The sequence below is a fragment of the Orcinus orca genome, chromosome 9 (genome assembly GCF_937001465.1).
Source record: "Orcinus orca chromosome 9, mOrcOrc1.1, whole genome shotgun sequence".
Taxonomy (NCBI): domain Eukaryota; kingdom Metazoa; phylum Chordata; class Mammalia; order Artiodactyla; family Delphinidae; genus Orcinus; species Orcinus orca.
In genome coordinates, this window is record NC_064567.1 from 5,225,101 (window position 1) to 5,247,467 (window position 22,367).

At 37.8% G+C, this 22,367-nt stretch overlaps 1 protein-coding gene across 7 annotated transcripts in view; it reads right to left on the bottom strand.

Annotated features, from left to right (window-relative positions):
* Positions 1–22,367, bottom strand: part of GALNT11 (polypeptide N-acetylgalactosaminyltransferase 11) — a 54,712-nt gene that overhangs the window by 28,227 nt on the left and 4,118 nt on the right. For 4 of the 7 annotated variants that reach the window (XM_033408361.2, XM_033408358.2, XM_033408359.2 and 1 more), the window contains exons 2-4: positions 4,126–4,458; positions 1,787–1,912; positions 1,100–1,223 (exon numbers count right to left, since the gene is read on the bottom strand). In XM_033408361.2, the coding sequence (XP_033264252.1) occupies positions 1,100–1,223; positions 1,787–1,912; positions 4,126–4,420 (545 nt within the window). In that variant the 5' untranslated portion in view covers positions 4,421–4,458. Of the gene's footprint in view, positions 1–1,099; positions 1,224–1,786; positions 1,913–4,125; positions 4,461–22,367 lie in introns of those variants that run through there. The other 3 variants (XM_033408360.2, XM_004281219.4, XM_049715160.1) reach the window with 2 other exon arrangements.

Below are 22,367 nucleotides of genomic sequence, written 5' to 3' on the forward strand. Positions count from 1 at the left end.
TTAATGCAGTACTCATAAGCTGATGTTCAGTTTCTTCTCCTCAAAGAGGTTTCAAAAGGAAATAATGGAAATGTGAAATTCTGTATTTGAAAATTTTATTTTTTGCCCAATAATAGAAAAAGATTTGAGTAAACTATGATATATATCAGGATAATGAAAGAGCTTCCATGTAAGCAACTATTTGATAAAAAGGATTAAGTGGCTTTAAGCAGCCACAGGAGAAAACCCCACTAACTTAAACAATAAGATCTGGTATTCCATGCTCTTTTGCATGGCATACAAAGCCTTCCAATGTCTGGGCCCTGCCCACCTCCAGTTTCTTGCCATTCCTCCACTACAGGCAAAGTGAACTGTTTCAGTCCCTTTGACAAATAGTATAATTTTATGCCTCGATCTGTTCCCTATATAGGGGAAAACCTTCCCTTACATCACTGCTCAGTCATCACCCTCGATGAAGCCTTCCCTGGTCATTCTGGTTTGGAGGACCCCATTTCACCAACTCCTATCACAGCCCTCATTCTTGTGTAACTGCAATTACTCACTTCTTTATCTACCTCCGCTGCTAGACTCTAAGCCCTGTGAACCAAGAGACTATGTCTTATTTTGTTTATTTCCAGGGCCTAATAGAGAGTCCAGCAAACACAAAAGGTGCTGAAACAGATCTGTGGAATGAATAACTGATTGACCATATGAATGAAAAGCCTTTGAAGAAACAAAAATAATGAAAACAGAAAAGTGAGATGATGAGTAGAATTCTTCACTGATATTAATTCCTTTTCGCCATGAATCCAATAAACAAACATTTAAAATAAACTTATGCTTGGAAGGTTATTTAATTATATGCAGGTAGCACCTCCCTCCTTTTTCCCACATGATTTTAAATTTCAAAAGAAACACAGCAAGCTCTAGAACTTTGTCAGTACAATCTCAGACCATGTGGCTTCAAGCACAGTATGAGTGGAAATCTGTCTTAGGTTTTCTAGTATCCTGAATAATAAGCCTAATTGCAAAATATTAACACCATCCCCATGGCTTATCATGCTGGCACTAAAAACACTGTGTTATTAGAGTGATTAGCAGAAACCAATAAGGAACATACGCTGCATTCCTTGTATCTGGCACATCTCTATGGTAGCCCAAGCGGTTACTAATAAGCATATTGAAGGCATGTTTCTGATACCCCAAGTCTCTCAACTCCTGATCACGTTCATTAAAAATCATACCTGCAAAAGAGTGACGTCACAGTCAGTACATTAAATCTGGAAAGGAATGCTACAGTTACTGTTATATTATGATCTTAACTTCTTATAACCAGGTAATAGCCATGTTTCTCAAATCTAGTTTGTCTCCATTTTCAAAAAAGTAAATTGAGGTTTAAGTCAAATTTTTATCAGTTTAGCTCAAAAAGCAAGTGTACCTTAACCATAAATGACACCTGCTCACTAGCCATAATCTTAAGAATATTTTCAAGAGAAAAACTTACCTATGACCAAGAAAAAAAGAGACTTAATGATGATTTTTCCATAAAAGCAATAGATTATAGAACCCCATATGGACCTCAACAGGCCCCAATTAATGCAAGGTTGTTTTTGGTTTTGTTAATTTTTGTCTAAAAAAAAAAAATTTTTTTTTTTTAACAGCAAGTTTTTATATGAACTCCTCCCCTAAAAAAATTATACTACTGATAAACCTTTCTATAAAGTCTCTGGTCAGGAAAGTCCTCCACAGATCTAATCAAGATCATTATAATTTAACATCTTTGCTCTAATATTGCCAGAAATCTCACCTTCACCAAGAACAATAAAGCCTCCTCTTGCTTTCTCTTTCCCACATAAAACCTTTAGCCTCTCCTCACAGAATGACTCCCTTGTAACAGCATTTCTCAAAATCTGGTCATGGAAAACTAATTCCACTGGACATTAATAGACGTTAAAAAGAAAAAAAAGATTTCACGGTCAAATAATTCAGGAAAAGATTGGATTTTAAAAGTCAAGTAAGGGAATTCCCTGGTGGTCCAGTGCTTAGGGCTCAGCACTTTCACTGCCGGGGCCCAGGTTCGAGTTGAGCAGGTTTCTTTTTTTTTTTTAAAGAATATTGTTTTATGGATTCCCAGATGTGAGGGGATGAAATACAGAATGCAGTGCTTCCCCAATTATCTTATTTATCCCTATGATTTCTTCTTAGGGTTTTATAGTCTTTGATCCATTCTGAGTTAATTTAATATGACATGAGGTAAGGGTTCAACTTCATTCCTTTGCATGGGGGTATCTATCTGTCCCCGCACCACTGGTTGAAAAGACCATTCTTCCCACATTAACTGCTCTTGGCACCCTTTCTGAAAATCAACTGACCACAGATGTTACTTGTCCTCAGGTATTACTGACCATAGATGCTACTTGACCACAGATGTCACAGAGTGTATTTTCAGACTCTCAGTCTATCCTTTGATCTACTGATGCATATCTATTCTTATGCAGTATCACACTGTCAGGACGTTTCGAAATAGAGAAGTGTGTGTTCTCCAGCTTTGTTCTTGTTCAAGACTGTTCGGGCTATTCAGAGCCCCTTGCAAGTCCTTATCAATTGTAGAATCAGATTTTCCATCTTTTCAACAAAGGCCATTGGGATTTTGATAAGATTTACATTCAATCTGTGGGTTGCTTTGGGTGGTACTGACATCTTAACAGTATTTAGCATTCCATCCATGAACCTCTTTCCATTTATTTAGGTCTATTTTTATTTCTTTCAATAGTGCTGTGTAGTTTTCAGTGTACAAATCTTAGACCTCCTTGGCTATATTATTCTTAAGTACTTTATTCCTTCTGATTCCATTGTAAATGGGATTGTTCCCTTAATTTTACTTTTGGACTGTTTATTGCTAGTGTCCAGAAATACAACTGGTTTTGGTGTGTTGATCTTGTACCCTGTAACTTTGCTGAATTCATTTATTCGCTATAATATTTTTTGTGATCTTTAATAAAGAATTTAGTTTTTCAGGTAGGTAATTTGGGTTTGTCACTTCAAATATCTACAATTCTCTCACTACTTCTGTCACAGGCAAACAAAGTCCATTCAAAATGGTAAACCCAATGTTACTTCTTTATAAAAGTTTTACAAAAATTACTATAAACAAAAAAACTAGAAATTTTCCCATTAATGCTTTTAAAATGTCCAAATGGCTGTTTGAAAAAGATTAGAAGGTATATTTTATGAAAACTAAAGTAAGTAATGGCCTCCATTTCCTCATATAATTTTAAATATGTTCAACCTCCTGTATTAGGAAGTGATTAAATCCTAGGAACTGATTTTATTCTTTGAAACTATGATGAAGTGAAAAAAGAATCTGTTTTAACATTTCCTTTATATTCTGTGGATCCTTCAATCTCTCAGAATCTCTTACTGTATGCTTTTACTCTTAAATTACTTATTATTTGATGTGTCAATGAAGATCAAAGTTCTTTTTTAAGTTTTAAAGGGCTCATTTACCCCTTAAAATAAAATTTGCTGAAACCAGGACTCTAAAATTACAGTATTCAGTCTTGCTTCCAAATTGAACAGAATATAATTTCTGAAGAATAAAAAAGTTTCTATTTTATAAACTCCTGTATTTAATAAATATATTCCGGCACCTGAATAATTCTTATAAGTAGAAATCTTATTAGATATAAGTAATCTCAACTTATTTCCAAACTCAAAGGTTTATGTTCTGTTTTAATTAACTCTGCCTTTCAAAATATGTTAAATACAGTCACTTTTGAACCATTACTTTCCCTTATTAAATAATGCTAGCAATTATAATCCTTCCCCATAGGTTCCATTTTCTCTCTAGCCACTTAATTTTTCATTCTTTCTTTTCTTTTCTTTTCTTTTTCTCCTATTCTGGACCTCATTAGTTTCTCCCAAGTCCTCATAAAATATTGAAGTCAGAACTGGACAAAACAGACTATAACTCCCTACTGAGTCTGCAAAAATCATACGACCTCAGCTAGTTCATGAATGAAATAAATCAGTGCAGAAAAAATGTCACATTTCTAATTCTCTGAACAATACATGATTTAAAGAACAGTTAAACTTCCAATGATAAAATACTTTGACATGCTGCTAGCAAAAATCAAATACACTTACCCAGTTCAGAAGAGAATTTCATGTTGCCTCTTTCTGGATCTTCAATATGATTCTCTATCAGATCATCAATTTTGTTTGCTTTGAACTGTGATTCTAACACTTGACTTGGACCTCGAGTGAAACGGGGATAAAATTTTTTGGGGAATGGTCCATGGGGCCCAGACCCCTTGATGGGCACATTCTTAAGTGGCTGAGTCACTTCACTGAAGTTGAAATAAACAAAAAGCAAAACCGTCCAGGCTGCAGATGTAAAAAGGCATCCATAACAGAAATATCGAACTGTGACACTTCCCATTATAGACCTAGCATAGCTGAAGGGCCATTTTCAGTTTCCTAAAAGAGAAAGATAAATATGTTAGACACAACAAGACACTTCTAAATCAACTACCAAGTTTATGTTCAGTTTTCCAACCTACCAAATAGCACTTCTAAACAATTTACTTAGGACCCCTATGCATACCATTAACCAACAGCCAAATATAAGAAGATATATATATGGATAGCACTGAATAAAAAAATAAAGGGATTCAACAATTAAAACCACAAGCCAATGTGTTAGTACTCAGAAAACTAACGGCAGCAAGATAGCTGACTTACTCATTTGCCCATGTTAATGGATACTTCTTCACCTTTGTTCTGGATTGCTTTCAGTATGCTAATTTTTTTTCAGGTTCTAACTTTTCATAAGGAAAATACAAGTACTACATGCATCATGATAGTATATCTAAGGTCCCTTCTAATTGTAAAATTATAAGACTAAATCTTTTAATCCAAGGATATTAAAATCTGTTATTAAAAATAAGCAACTTGAAAAAATAGATTCACTTTCCAAAGACTAAACCTGCCCTAACGTCCACTCTAGATTCAACAGTTACATTTCAAATTTATAACTGAAAGAGTTCAAATAATTATATTTTCCCTCTCCTTATGATGTCTTATAAACAATATGGCATCGAACAGCAGTTTTTTCCTAAGCTTTCTGATAATATCTGGTCTTCATGAAGGCCTCACACAACCTCCTGAGGAATTCTTTGTAAAGAGCCCAATGCACATATAAAATAGTTTCACTGAACACGAGGGCAGAGAAACCCTATTTAAGTAATGTATATACAGAAGAAATCTACAAAGCAATACTACTTATCCTTTACTTCTTATTTCTATAGTATGAAATAATTTAAAAAATAATATTATCATGCCTCCCAAATCAGGACAAAGCAAATCAACATCAGTAAGCTCCAATTCAAAAATTAAGCTGTTTTGGGCTTCCCTGGTGGCGCAGTGGTTAAGAATCCACCTGCCAATGCAGGGGACATGGGTTTGAGCCCTGGTCCGGGAAGATCCCACATGCTGCGGAGCAACTAAGCCCGTGCGCCAGAACTACTGAGCCTGTGCTCTAGAGCCCGCGAGCCACAACTACTGAAGCCCGTGTGCCTAGAACCCTTGTTCTGCAACAAAGAGAAGCCACCGCAATGAGAAGCCCAGGTACCACAATGAAGAGTAGCCCCCGCTCGCCGCAACTAGAGAAAGCCTGCGCGCAGCAACAAAGACCCAACGCAGCCAAAATAAATAAACAAAATTAATAACAACAAAATAAAAGTTAAAAAAAAATTAAGCTGTTTTGTTTGTACAGTTATGCTGTAAGCCCAGAAGACAGTAAATAGCTCAATTTCTTAACGGTCTGCCAACCAAGAACTATTAGATATTTCACTACCTGTCAATTCAAAAGCTCAAAAAAGAAAGAAAACACCACCACCACCATCCAAACAAACAAAAACTCCCACTACAGTAATACCAAAGGGAAATGACTATGGTACAAAAGGAAAGTCAGGTAACAATGAAAGTACTGTCATGTCAGCTGTTAGCACTTTTAAAATTAAAGACAGGCACAGAAAAAGAACTTTATTTGGAAGCAGAAGAAAATGTTGAATGGAGGATTCAAAACAAATGAAAAATCAAAAGTTGCAACTTTGCAATAGAAATGTTGCAGAAATACAGACTAGAAACATTTAGGTGAAACATTAGATTTCAACTAAAACAGGCATTATAACTTCCTAAAATATTTGCTTGGGGGTAGGAAAAAAATAAGCAAACAAACAACATCGAAAACAAAAGCACTAATTCCTCAAAAGGCCATGAAATTCTTTGGTTCAAGATTAACTGCACAGGCTGCACTGATGCCATAAAGAACTGTGCATCTGAGGAGCCAATCGCTTCTTCAACTATCTAAGAAGATTTATATTTAGATTGTTTTCCTCAAACCACTCCAGGCCTTCCCAGTTCAACCTGGCCTCCTTGATCCTGAACGCAGAATGGACCAAGAGAGAAAGTCAGCCAATCCCTTCTCCAATCACAAGAAGCCAGACGATGCTATTCAAGGGCTATTCCATCAAGCAGCTCTGGAAGACAGGTGGACACTGACATTTTGTTCACATCCTTCTTCTTTATCCCAAATCCCACCACCATGTTGGGTGATGTCCAGAATCCTTCAAAACCCTAGTTTCCAAATGTCTTGATTCATGTCCCTCCTACAACCTTCACCCACATTCTACTTAAGGGACCCTGCCCCTACTCTTGATTTTATCATCATCCACAACTGATCAACGAACCTCTTAAATATTAAATGAAAACCCCACTCTCTGAGCACAGTCCTGACTCCCCAGCTGTGTTGTTCTTACCCACACTAGCATCTGTCCCCTGGTATCCGCCTGGTTGGCTTCCAGAGCCCCCGCGTATACCAAAACCCACAGACGCTCAAGTCCCTTACTGGCCCTCTTTATCCACGGGTTTCACACCCAGGGATTCAACCACCGGAGATGGCAATTTCTGTCCGCGGTTGGTTGAATCCCCAGATTCAAAACCTGTGAAATACGGAGGGCAAACTGTATTATTTATTGAAAAAACTCCACGTATAAGTGGACCCAAGCACTTTAAACCCCTGTTGTTCAAGGGTCACCTGCACTACTATTATTAGTTACTCTTCAATCTCACTGCAGGCACTCAACCTTTCCCTCCTCTCAAAGCTTATACTTTGTTTCTGTCCCCAGCCACATATCCCTTAAGGACTTTACTTCCTTCCCTACCCAGTTTTGAACACGATGTTGGATAATATTAGAAAGTGGTAAGTGCTAAGGAGAAAAAATAAAGCAGGGAAGAGTGATATGAAGTAGAAAAGGGTATGTGAAATTTTAGGTAGATGGTTAGGGAAGGCCTTACCGAGAAGGTGGTATTTAGACAAGGCCTGAAGGAAATAAAGTAGTGAGTACTGCAAATATCTGGGGAAGAGCTGTAGAGCAAAAGCAAATGCCCTCAAGAACTGGGGTCAGTTTGCATCCTATAGACCACATGCTGTGATCACAAGACAACTAAGCTGAAAACCAATCAATGACAAAAAGATAACCAGAAAACTCAAAAAATGTCTAAATGGAAATTAGAAGCTATTTAGAACTAAATAGTTGAAAATGCTACTTTTATGAAACTTGTGAGATACAGCAAAAGCTAAATTTATAGCCTGGAATGCTAATGTTAGAAAATACAGACCACAAACAATGAATTCAGAAAAACAGAATAAGCCCAACAAAAGTAAAAGAAGGAAACAAAAACAGTTACATCAGGAGTTAACAGGAAATGAAAATGAGACAAGGTAATAACAAAGCCAAAAGTTGGTTCTTTAAAAGATCAATAAAATTAACAAAGCACTGGCAAGACTAATCAAGAAAAAGAGAAAAAAAAAGATAAAAAGAGAGAAAGCAGGAATAAATAATACCAAAAATGAAAAAGAGAGCATAAATATAGATGTGGATTAAAAATAAAAGCATTGTTCATAAATTTAAGTGGAATGGATAAATTCCTAGAAAAATGTAAATGCACAACTAAGACTGGAAAATCAGGAAACTGGGATGGCTGCACTAGTCCTTTTGAATATTAAGCCATTTCTAGATAAAAAATTTCTAGACAGTTTTACAAGTGAGTTCTATCAGACATTTGAGGAACAGATGAATAGTCTCATACGACTGCCTCCAAAGAACAGAAAAAGAGGAAATGTGCTCTTGTCTCACTTTCTGAAGCTATTATCATCCTGGTAACAAAACAGGGACAGTATGAGGAAGGAATATTAAAGACAATCTCTGACAGATTATGAAAATCTTAAAGAGAACACTAAAACTGAAACAAATAATGTTTTAAAAATGAATACATATGAACAAGTTATATTTACTTCAGGAATACCAGGCTGGTTCAATATTTGAAAACCTATTATTATCTACCTTAAAAAAAGTTAAAGGAAAAAATGCATATGATTTGGTCAGTGGAGGCTATAAAGAGCTTATTAAAATTCAACACTCAATTCTTAGCAACCAGGAATAGGGAAATCCTTAATCTGACCAAGAGCATCTCTAAATATCTTACAGCAAAAATGATACTCAACGGTGAAATGATGAAGTCATTTTCTTTAAAAACAGGGACAAGATTAGGATGCCCACCATAAATATAATATTGAAGGCAACAGTTCCAAAATACAGGAGTCCCTAGAGTGTTTATTACAAATGCAGATTCCCGGGGCTCTGTGCCAGATGCACTAAACAAGAATTTGCGGAGGTAGCACTAAGCGGTCTACAGCTTTAACAAGCTTCCACAGTTAATAGGTTACCTATGACGCAGAGACAGATTGGGAACCAAACAACAGATAATGAAAAGACAAGATTAAGTTCTAATCCCATTCTGTCACATACTGGCTATGCAACTTTGGAAAAATTACCAAATTTTCTTAGCCTCATTTTCATCAACTGTATTCCAAGTTAACAATACTGTCTATCTTACTAGATACTTAGAATTAAATGAAATACTTAGAATTATGTAAGATAGTATTTGTAAAGCATCATGCACAATGGTTAGCACACAAACACTGATTTGCACGGGACCAAGATAATCTCCATAAAAACTGTGGCTACCTTTTGTGGCTGTTTCTTTGCTCACTGTACTCCCTTCACTTAGCATAGTGCCACAATAAATGGCACATAGAAGATGCTGGAAAATATCTACAGAATGAAAGAATATAGGACAAATTCAACACATGTTAACTTTTTCCTCCTCATTAGGTCTAAATTTAAAATATAATATTAAACGTATTTGTGACCATCTGTTCCTTACAATGACCTACAAGTCCTTAATAGTCTGACTATATCTCCGACTACTTCCCTCCTCATTTATTTCATCCTAGAAACTGGTCTCCTTATACGTCGCTAAATGTATTAGGGATTATGCGTTGGTTCTTCCCTCTGCCTAGAATACTTTTCACCCCAGCTAAGTTCACCTCTATTGAATCTTTGCTCAAATATTACCTTCTCAACAAAGTTCCATCTAGACTACCATATTTAAAACTGCAACTCAACTGCCAAACACCAGCACTTCCCATCTTCCCTACTCCATGCAGCTTACCACCTTCTTACATACTACATTAACTCCTTGTTCATTACATTTATTATTTATTATCTATCCCCCCCCCGCTAGAATGTAGGCTTCATCAGAGCAAGTTTTTTGTCTGTTTTATTTCCTACAGTATCCCCTGAACTTATAACAAAATCTGGCACATAGTAAACATTTAATAAATATTTATTGAAATTAAAGAAAAGATTACTGTAATATGGTTATCAATATGCTTGTAAAATACGGGATTTCAAAACAAATGTTTACTATCCTGTTTGAGCCAAGCAATACCTTAATGCTACACGTGGAGATCATGACTACTTTATGTCAACAACAGTATGACAACTGGGCAGGACGATAGCCATAATTATTATTAGAAAAGGTACAAAAAACAACAGGCTCTCACTGTCCAATTTCACAAATTAAATAAAGCTCTTTGTGATAAAACAGGAGGCTACTTTCTATTTTGTTCACTGCATGATGTTAGGCTACCTCTTGGCTGCCAGCACTTATGGGCAAAATGAAAAAGTTTTATCCTGAAGACCTCACCCATAAGATTTGGCCAACTCTGTCCAGATTCTTCACGGAACACCCCCAGCTCATCCTCTCCACAACAGCTCAACATCAAGAGTCCTTGTCCTGAACTGTAAAATGTATTAACTTTCAACAATTCTATCAGGTAAAAATTATTATTTTTTTCAAGCCATATTATGGTAATTTTTTTAGAGAAATTGTTTTATGTAGTGAATCATTATACTAAATTAAGGAACCTATAAAAATGAGAGGAATTTACAAAATCAGGTCATTTTTTAAATATAAGTAATCATAAATCTTCAGAAGCAAAAGACTTCAGAAGTCCTTTAGACACAGGTCAAGAAGTTAACAACCAAATATAAAAAAAGTGGAAACCAATCAGATGCCTGTTATATAATAAAGTAACAGGTCCCTAACTGCTTAAGAAATTAAAACATCCAAACAAAAATCAAAAGGCTGAAAATTTAATCTAATCTATGCTAACAAATAATGAATCCAGCATCTACACAATAAAGTCTTTTTGCTTCGTACTGTTTGCCATTCTTTCTATATACCCATGGCTTCAACATCCAAGACATGAAAACCTTTAAAAGGAGGGTCAAAGCAAATATTTAAGGTTAGTTAATACAAAACAACTAGTAACCAAACACTTTCAATCATAAACTTAAATAGTTAATAAAGCGAAAACTTCAGCAGTTAGATATCAATGTAATATATTTTTTAAAACTTAAATGAATAAAAGACTAACCACCTGTTTACATGAATTTGCAGTGAGACAAGATGGTATAGTTTCATGTTTTCTCTAGCCATGGTCTGGGAGCGGCTCAGGAACAGGTGCCTTGTAAGCTAAGAGTCAGGGTTTTGCCAGGGAGGTACAGGAGAAGAAGAATGCGGAAAGGTATATGCAATGTGCTGATTAGAATGACAAACCACAGATTTAAGCCAGACAAGGAGAAATGAGAGGATAAGGAAGAATGAAGCAGGATGAAAAAATGTGGATGGGCCAATGATCAGAGATTCCGGTGTGGTTGAATGATTGCTGGAGTTATGTTACCAAAGAGAGTGACCTGGAAAGACTGAATGTCGTGGTTGGAAAATGAGACGCCAACACTCAGATTCTGGAGAGGGACAGTTAACGACAGAAGAATCCTTTCCAGATACGCGGACTGGAGATACACCAATGAACAATTTGCCTATAGTACAAGCATTGTTATACTTACTATAAGCAAACCCCCTTAAGGACAGGATCATTCCCATCTTTCCAAACCCATTATGTTTAGCACAGTATCTAGTGTTAACAATTAACAAATAACTATATAATTTTTAAGGTGTATTTCTGTTCCAAAAGAAGTTACAGGACACTGTTTAGATTCTGTGCAACAAGAAATCTTAGACAAGAGTATAATATGTAAGCAGAGCACATCCTGGGAAATCAATGTTTACTCTGAAGGAAGAGGAGGAGAGGAGGAAGACAGCTAAGCAGTTTACATAGACAGTTTCATTGTCATTTTTTTTATTGAACTATAACTGACTTATAATATTATATTAGTCTCAGGTATACAACAGAGTGATTCGGTATTTTTATACCTTACAAAATGATCACCATGATAAGTTATCATCTGTCACCACAAAGTTATTACAACACTATTGACTATATTTCTTATGCTGTACATTGCATCCCGGTGACTTATTTATTTTATAACTGGAAGTCTGTACCTCTTAATTTCCTTACCTATTTCATGCATTCCCCCACCCCCCATCCTCTCTGGCAATTACCAGTTTTTCTGTATCTATGAGTCTGTTTCTGTTGTGGCCTCTCCCGTCGCGGAGCACAGGCTCCAGACGTGCAGGCTCAGCGGCCATGGCTCACGGGCCCAGCCGCTCCGCGGCATGTGGGATCTTCCCGGACCGGGGCCCGAACCCGCGTCCCCTGCATCGGCAGGCGGACTCTCAACCACTGTGCCACCAGGGAAGCCCTGTTTTCTTTTTTAGATTCCACATATAAGTGAAATCTTTCTTTGACTTATTTCACTTAGCATAATACCCTGTAGGTCCATCCACGTTGTCACAAACAGCAAGGTTCCATTGTTTTTTAATAGCTGAATAATATTCCATTTTGTGTGTGTGTGTGTGTGTGTGTGTGTGTGTGTATCACATCTTCTTTATGGATTTATCTATCAGTGGATACATAGGTTGCTTCCATTTCTTGGCTATTATAAATAATGTTGCAATGAACACAGGGGTGCATACATCTTTTCAAATTAGTGTTTTATGTTTTCTTCAGAAAAATACCCAGGAGTGGATTTTCTGGATCGTATGGTGGCTCTATTTTTAATTTTTTGAGGAACCTCCACACTGTTTTCCATAGTGGCTGTTCAAAACCCAAGGCTTTTTTTGCTACCATCAGCATCTACTGTTACACCAAAAATGCTCTGTCACAAAGGTCTAAAATGCTCTGTCACAAAGGTCTAAAATCTCATGAGATCTCACTGAAGTTAAATTCCTGCATCATTATCAGATCAGAGTGAAGGGTATTTCTCAATAGCACAATAGTTGAAGCTAAGAAGACCCATTTTGAGATGCTTTTCACAGTCATCTTCTAGTAACAAAGAACACAGTACATACCCACTGCTACTCAGTTACGCTCCACAAAGTAGTTAGATTATGTACAGTTCACTAAGACAATGCCTATTTTACAGTGTCACTCTACAGATACTTAAAATCATTCCATTAATTTTCCAATCATAGCCTATTAAATGTACTAAATGATCCAACATTTTTCTTCTGAAAATCATTAAATAATCCTAAAGAAAAGGTTAACACTGGGAACACAGTAGGAGCTTTACATGCCAGACACCATGTAAGGTGCCAGGGATTGACACTTTAAGTTCTGCTATTATGCTAAAAAATCAGAAGATACATGTGTTGAGAAGCCGGAGCTGGTGTATTGAATTTAAAATGCTGAGTGAGGGGACCTCCCTGGTGGCGCAGTGGTTAATGATCCGCCTGCCAATGCAGGGGTTCGAGCCCTGGTCCGAGAAGATGCCACATGCCGCGGAGCAACTAAGCCCGTGCACCACAACTACTGAAGCCCACACGCCTAGAGCCCGTGCTCCACAACAAGAGAAGCCAGCATAAGGAGAAGCCAGCGCACAGCAACGAAGACCCAACACAGCCAAAAAATAAAAATAAAAAGATGCCCTGGGGAAAGGCAAAGTGGGAACTTAGGACAGGCACCCTAAACTCAAGCCCTGATCTGAATGTCTAAACTCCAGGTGTGAGTAGAGTTATCATAGTGTAAAATGCCTACGCAGCAACTCAGAAAAACAAGTTGTTTTCCTCAAAAGTTGTTTTTCTCATCACAGTGCAGATGAGCCAAAAGTTAAAAATTAAAAAACCCCTGAAATCTCACCACTATTGTTTTGCTGTAAATTCTACCAGCTGTTTTTAATCTTTCTACACTAGCCATAAAATGTTATACTGCTATTTGCAGTTACTGAAAAATAAATTTAATAGATTATGATTAGCAGCATTATGGATAATGTTCTATTTTTCTTCATTTAAAAAGAAATACAAAGAATATGTATTTTTTTAATAATCAGGGTAAAAATTTTCTTAGGAAAAAACTGCCTTTCCTAACTTAAAAATGTAAGAACAAATTTGGAGACGATTAAATAGTAGAAGGCTTCAAACGAAACATATGGCCTTTTAACCTCAGAAGCAAAGGGATTTTAGCATACTTAAAGATATATTTTAATTCCATTAATTTGTCAAAAATTTGAGAATAAAATTTGGACACTAAACAAATATTCTAAAAGCATGATTTGAAAAACTGGTTTTTCTCTATAAAACATTATCTAGTCTGAAATTAGCATGCCTCTTTGAATATCCATCTTTTTTTTTTTTTTTACTACAAGGCTAATGAGACAATTCAGTTTAACTGAACGGGACAGCCCCCATTTTCCTTCCGTACAAAATAATTTTCATAACATTTAATGAAGTTTAAAATGTCTCTCTTTAAATGTGAAGTATTTACCTTTCAGTAGTTTCTAGCTGCTTTCTGATCAGTATACTCTATATTCCAAAGGGTCAAACAGCAAACATTTGTTAGCTTTTTCCTTGAGAGAGACACGTTGATATTTTAACTCAGCTGTAGTCATGTAAGGACAAATACTGATTTACAACACTGCCCTTCCTACATACCCTGTGAAATTACCAGGTAATGACAACACAAAAGTACACATGATTCTTTCTCATTCCTTATCTACTCTGAAGACTAGAAGGAAATATAGTTCATAATTATAAATAAGGCGATTACTGAATTAGGAAAGGTTCAGAGCAAATTCCAGACATCATATGCTCCCTGAGAACAATCCTTTGACCTCTGATATTTATGAATCTCCTCTCTATAAGAAAATCAAGAAGCATAAATACATGTAACTGTCTATATATTATACCTCAAATGCAGATGAAAACCACATGGTAATGTTGACTGGAGGTAGAAGCAAATTTAATTAAACACTAAAGAAAAGAAAATTAAAAGGATAGACAATATGACAAAGTACTTAAAATATCCAAACTCAGGACACCTGTTTGGTCAGTGAATATGGGCTGGTAGAGGCTGACTATAAGTAGAAAGTAGCAGCTCTCCCCGGTTAAGACCTATGGAAGCAAATAAGGAGAAAGTGACCACAGCCTCATAAGGGCCTGCGCAAAAACATGTACATCTGTAGTCAGAAGCCAAGTAGATAAAAGAAGCAAGAGAGAAAAAACATAAGCGTGGTGGCAAGTGGCGGGGCATGTCCCCCACCTGAAGCAATTCAAACTCAAAAACTGCAAAAGCTGTTGACCAGCCTCCAGACTGCAACTTCTGACAGAGGCGCATAAAATGAAGAGTACATAAACACAACCCCCCAAACTATAAAACTGTTATTTCTTGTTCCCTTTCTGCCCATAAAAAGGGGGATTAAACCAAAAGTACATCAGATAAAGATGAAATAAATGAACAAGAAAAAAAAATGGTTGCTAGAAATAAGTGTTCTGAAATATCCAAACACACACAATACAGACAGCATACATACATCCACGGTCAACATGGCCTCCTACAGCCAGCTTTGTCCTAGGGTCCAAAGACATACTAGCGGAGCTGACTATCCTTACACCATGGCTATTGAGTGTTTTATTCTGCTAGCACGTCACGAGCCTCTTGGGGTATACAGTGCCAACAAAGTGGTTTATGTACATTAGTCAAATATGCAAATTAAGACTAACAAAAATAGAGCAAAATACTAGTCCACGGTGTAAAATATAATAGATAGGGAAAGAACAATGCTTATCTTTTTCCCTCTTAATTTTAGAGAAATTAAGTAACGTGCTTTACGCATACAGAGCTAGTAAGGGGAGAAACTGGATTTGAATCCCGGTGATCTGATGTCTGCCCTGTGTCCTTAATCACTTTGTAATACCACCTGGCAAGGAACAGACCAGTGATTTCCTATTTGCCACTCTTTAAAAAATGTATCATCCAGTGATTTTTTTAACATAAATTTATGTTTCCCACAAGACTCAAGATATCAGTAATTCTCCTCCCAAGCAAGAAGTTCACCTCTCTGGATTTCTATCATCTCCTAAAATCTTAGCCCAGTAATTCTTTACTATTTTGTAAATTCTCAGACTTTTCAGGAGCATCAACTAGCTTGAATGAAGTTACCCAGTCTGCCATTACCAGAAGCACAAGCACAAGGGTTATGTTCTAAACTGTTGCTTTTGGGGTTTTTTTCAATTTTTTTTCAATTATTTTCTTTTGGCCACACCACGCAGCTTATGGGATCTTAGTTCCCCAACCAGCAACTGAACCCGGGCCCTCAGCAGTGAAAGCATGGAGTCCTAACCAATGGACCTCCCAGGGAATTCCCTGCTTTTGTATTTCAAAGTGAACAGGCTAGGTACTACCAAAAAGAGACCCTCAGCAAATCATAATGTGACAGAATCTTCGGCCTTTTTCAGAAAACTCATTTCTGAATGCAATCTACCACCTCAAGAGGTTTAGAAGGCTAACAACTCTAACTGGCAAACAACCAATTTCCACCCTAGCTCATCCTGTTGAATCACGCTGTAGGAAATCAGTACAGCAGACAAAGTCATTTGCCCATCCTCTCGAGCCTTACCAACCTGCACAGGTAGGTCTGACTTCCAACTACCAGCACCTGCAGCTCCGGCCTCTGGAGCCCATCTGCCCGCCTGCAGGGTGGGCCCACAAACATGGGGCAATGTGTCCCTCCCAAAGGGCAGCCCTCAACAGCGGACTGGTAAAACAGGCCAGCTCCTTCCCACTCTCCCCATCAGGTAACTCTCCACCTGCAATTCTACATGAGCTCCCAGTGTTCCCCCAGCATGATTAAGCTTTAACTGCCCACAGCGGAAACTGGTTTAAAAACATGCCCTTTACTGGCTGACTTTCCTCCCTCTTGCTTCCTCATTCCCATACTGGTGTGTCCTGGGATCACTCACAAACAATTTGGATTTGAATTTATATCTCAGGATTTGCTTCAGGGAGGAACTCAAACTAACAGAATCAGGTTTCTGCAGATAAGGGACAATTTGCCAAATTCTTACATGTACTAATTTTTTATTTCTAAATAGAAAATTTAATAAAGACTGAGCTTCTATAGCTTTTGTTGACTATAAAGTACAAAATAATGCATACAAAAAGCTTCTCTGAAGAGTTACAAGATATTTTTATACTTGCAAAAAAAGAACATTTCAAAGTGATAAGCTTTTCTAAGGAAATCAAGAGCTATCAGGAAATGTAGCTTGAAATCATTGTTAATCAGCTGATAACTATGAAGTATCAGATTTAGCCTACATAATCAACTCTAGATACAACACCAGCTGTCCTGAACCTATGTATGTATGTAGTTCACTCAAGATGATAAGTCATAAAGTCTAAGTTAAAAAGCATGCTTTCAGCTCCAACATGAAAAGGGCTTAGAAGGCATCACTTCCATCCTTACAAGAACAAGCTGAAAATCAATGACACTTTTGAACCCGTCAGAGAACTAAGGTTACGGGACAAACTACCAACCAAAACCTGGAGACACAGCTGAGATCTGCTTACCTGGAGCAGAAGCTGCAGGAGCTATAAACTGGTGCTGGAGACTAAGTGCGAACTGGCGTGAAAGTGAAAAACTGCAGGGATGCAGATTGTTTTTGGGTTTTTTTTTGGTGGGGGTGGGGTCCACACTTTTGTGGGCTTTACCTCCAGGAATCCCACCAAGTCTGCACTGTGAAGGTGAAGGCCCCAGAAAGATTCCCCTCGTGACCACAGCAGGGAGGGGAGGAGTAATCACTGCAAAACATGAAACAAGCCCAGAGTTTCCTTCCTAACAAAGGCATATGCTCCAGGGGAAAAGACTGCCAGAGCTTTCTCCAGATTAAGAAAAGGCATTCCTCAGCATTTTACTCTGAAAAGTTAAAGGTGCTTTAAGTGGCAGTTGAATGAAGTTCCTGGAGGGAAGATTCTGCATCTAGCCAACACTTGCTACATGGCAGCTGCTCACAACTTCATTCAAAGGACTTGAAACTCGGATCTTTGCCTGTTTCCTTCAAATGCTGACTTTAGCCTATCGAAGCACCACAGATGAAGTGACTCCTTTGACAACTGAAAATAAAGGGAAGAACTATGCAGACCAGGTGCCTCACACAGGGCTTGGCACCCAGGTGATGAATAAGTGTTGGCTGAACTGAACGTCTTCCAATCAAAGGCATTTGAGATGTGCTATTCATATTCTACAAAATAGCTTGAATTATTTAGAATGTCAAAACGGGAAAGGGCATGTGGCAAGTTAAGGAAATTAAAGAGAAATGGGGTATAAATGGAATATTAAACCTTTGAAATTCAAAATAAAGAACCTGGTTATAAAAAAAAAAAAAGAAAGAAGGAAAGAGCATTCCTCCCACTCCAGCCCCTCCAAGCCTTCCAGCCAAACCTAAGGGGGGAAACGTAGTCAACAAAGGTGAAGGCTTCCAGAAAATAGACTGGGAACTCTGCAGCTAGGGAAGGGAGTACGTTACAGGGAGGAAAAAAGTTACAGCAATGGAGAACACTTGTGAAGGTCACAGACATAGGCTGAGATTTAATTGGAAGATTGCAGAACTCTTACCCTCCCTGACACTTTTTACCATCACACCAGCAGGGCTCCAAATACCGGTGAGTTACAGCTGAAAGAGATGCAAGACACAGACTCTCTCTGGGGAACAGTGCTTAGAAAACCCCAAAGTCAAGAGGGCAGATATAAACAAGGGCACTAGAAGAATTTGAAGCCTCTGGCACCTGTAGCTACAGCAAACATTAAACACTGCCAAACCCCTATTAGTTCCTATTACCTGATACATGTCAGTCTTTCAAAAGCAAAAACAACTAAAAAATGCAAGGCATAATAAAAGAGAAAACAGTCTGACAAGACAAAGCAATCATTAGAACCAGACTCAGATGACACAGATTTTGGGATTATCAGACAGATTTTGAAATATCTGTAATTAATATGTTAAGGGCTCTAATGGAAAAAGACAACATGCAAAGAACAGAAGTGAAACAGGCAGGAAGGAGGCAGGGCACAACCTCTGAAAGAATGACATAACCTAAGGACATGACATAAACTGATTAGAACCAAATGGGTCCAAGATGGCAAACAAGTCGACTTTTTCCACTAGACCTTGAGCCTCAGTATATGCTCACATCAGCAAGCTAAATGACACACCCACAGGCGCCATGACAGTTCCAAGACTGACCATAAGGATCAAAAAGTGGGCAGTGGCCCAGTTCCTGGAAATCCCCACCTCTTCCTAAAATAGCTGGAATGCTCCTCCCCCTCATTAGCCTATGAAATTACCCACTCCCATACCCTGGTGCCTTTCTCACCTTCTGAGATGGCCCACACTCTGTGGAGTGTGTTTCTCTCTAAATAAATCCACTTCTTACTTATCTCTTTGTCTCTCACTGAATTCTTTCTGCGATGAGACATCAATAACCTGAGCTTCATTAAGTCCTGAAACCAGGTGTGTGATCTCAGTTGGAAGACTGTGGGTTTTGGCTGGGTTCGAGTCCCGGGCACGTGGGTTCAACTCCCAGTCTGGATTCGAGTCCCAGCATGTGGGTTCCAGTCCCAATCTGAGGTGCACGCTTTCAGAAGGATAATGTAAACAGATGGAAACTGTAAGAAACAATCAAAAGGAAATGCTAAAAACCAAGAGCATTGTAAAAGCCCTTTCCACGGGCTCATCAGAGACTCCATACAGCCAAAGAAAGAAGCAGTGAGCTTGAATATAGGTCAACAGACACTCTGCAAACTGAAATGCAAAGAGGAAAAAGAATGGAAAAAACAGGACATCCAGAAACTGTGGGACAATTTCAGAAAGTATAACATATACCATTAGAATATCAGAAGGAGAAGAAAAAGAAAAGGCAATAGAAGAAATATTTTAAATAATGGCCAAGAACTTTCCAAAATTAATGACAGACCCCAGGAAGCTGAGAGAACACCAAACAGATTAAATACCCTCAAAAACCCTCATGTAGGTATACCATATTCAGAAAATCAAAAGACAAAAAAATCTTCAAAAAAGTTACAGAGAGTGAAAAACACCCTAACTACAGAGGAAAGAGTAAGAATTACAGTGGACTTCTCATCAGAAATCATGCAAGCAAGAAGAGAGCAGAGTGAAATATTTAAAGTAAGGAAGAAACCCCACCACCACTTTAGAATTCCATATCCCTCGATATTATAACTCAAAAGTGAAGGAGAAATGAAGGCTTTTTCAGACCAAAAAAACTGAGGAATTCATCGCCAGTAGACCTGTCCTGCAAGAAATGTTAAAAAAAAAAATTCTTCAAGCAGAAGGAAAATGATACAGGTCAGAAACCTGGATCTACATAAAGAAGAGCATCAGAGAAGGAATAAATAAAATGAAGATAAAATCCTTTATTTTTTTATTCTTAACTGACCTAAAAAACAACCATTTGTTTAAAGTAATAATAGTAACAATGTATTAGATGATCATAGCACACTGGTAAGTGAATGAGTGACAGCAAGGTCACAGCGGTGGGAAGCACAAATTGGGATTATGCTATTAACAAGGTATCTATATGACACATCAAGCAATATGGTGTTACTTTAAGGCAGATTCAGGTTAATTTAAAATGCATACTGTAAACTCCAGGGCAATCACCAAAAAAATTTTTAAATATGTATAATTGATATGCTATGTGGTAGGCAGAATAGTAGCCCCCCAGGAATATCCACATTCTAATCCGCAGATTAAGGCAGCAGACAGAATAAGGTTGCTAATCACCTGACCTTAAAATACAGAGATTATTCGGGATTATGCAGGTGGGCCGGAGGTAATCACAGAGTCCTTAAGTATGGAAGAGGAAGACAAAAGAGGAGATAAGAATGATGCAATCTACTGGGCCCACTACTGCTGGCTTCAAAGATAGAGGAAGAAGGCCTCGAGTCAAGGACTGTGGGTGGCTTCTAGAAATTTAAAAGGGCAAGGAAATTGATTCTCCCTTAGAGCCTCCAGAAAGTAACATAGCCTTGCCCACACCTTGAGCTTAGCCCACTGAGACCCATTTCAAACCTCTGACCTACAGAACTGTAAAAGAAATTGTGTTGTTTTACACCACTGAGTTTGTGTTCTTTTGTTACAGCAGCAACAGAAAACTAATACATTCTAAGAGAGGAGATAGAGATGAATCATATAGAATGCCCAATTAAAAGGAAACAGAAAAAAGCAATGAATACAAAATAGTTACAAACATGGAAGATAGTTACTCAACTATATCAATAATCACTTCAAATGTGAATGGTCTAAAAAATACAATATCAAAAGAGAGAGAGTCACAGTGGACAAAACAAGATCCAACTATAAGTTGTCTACAAGCAACAAACTTTAAATATAAAAATTTATATATGTTAAAAGTAAAGGATGGAAAGCTATACCATGCTAACACTAACCAAAAGAAAGCTGAAGTAACTATATTAACTTCAGACAAAGCAGACTTTGTCAGGTAATTAGGAATTTATTATGTGATAATAAAGAGGTCAATTCTCCAAGAAGACATAACAATCTTGTACTTGTTTACACCTAACGAATGAGAGGGTATCAAAACACATGAAGCAAAACCTGAGAAAAATGAAAAGAGGAGATAAATCCACTATTATAGTTAAAGACTTTCAACAACACTGTCAGTAATTGACAGATCGAGCAGACAGAAAATCAATAAGGAAATAGATGACCTGAGCAGCACATCAATCAACTTGATCTGACATTTAAAGAAAACTCCATCCAACAACAGCTGAAAACATATTCTTCTCTAGCCCACATTCACCAATGTAGACCATATTCTGGGCCATAAAACACACTTTAACAGATTTAAAGGAACAGAAACCATACAAAGTATGTTCTTAGACACAGTGGAATTAAACTAGAAATCAGTAACAGAAAGGTTAAAAAAAAAACAAAACCCAGATATCTGGAAATTAAAGTCTCAAGAGAAATTTTAAAATATTTTGAACTAAATGAAAATGAAAATACAGCTTACTAAAATTTGTGGGATGCAGCAAAAGTAGTGATTAGAAGGAAATTTATAGCATTGAAATGGATTCGATTTCAAGACATGAGTATGAACCCATGTTTAGCTTAACATGTTAGCTTTAGATACAGATGGTTACACATATATTTCCATATATGTACATATATATTTCCTTGCTTGTCAGATGAGAGGGCCTAGAAGAATGACACCCCAAGTGACAACAAGCATACCTAGTGCCCAAATCTTGGGGTATTTTTTAATAAATTTTATTTATTTATTTATTTTTGGCTGTGTTGGGTCTTCGTTGCTGAGTGTGGGCTTTCTCTAGTTGCAGCGAGCAGGGTTTACTCTTCTTTGTGGTGCACGGGCTTCTCATCACAGTGGCTTCTCTTGTTGCAGAGCATGGGCTCTAGGTGCACAGGCTTTGGTAGTTGTGGCATGTGGGCTCAGTAGTTGTGGCTTGCCGGCCCTAGAGCGTAGGCTCAGTAGTTGTGGCACATGGGCTTAGTTGCTCTGAATTGGCAGGCGGATTCTTTTTGTGTGTGTGTGTGTGTGTGTGTGTGTGTGTGTGTGTGGTACGTGGGCCTCTCACTGTTGTGGCCTCTCCCGTTGCGGAGCACAGGCTCCGGACGCACAGGCTCAGCGGCCATGGCCCACGGACCCAGCCACTCCGCGGCACGTGGGATCCTCCCGG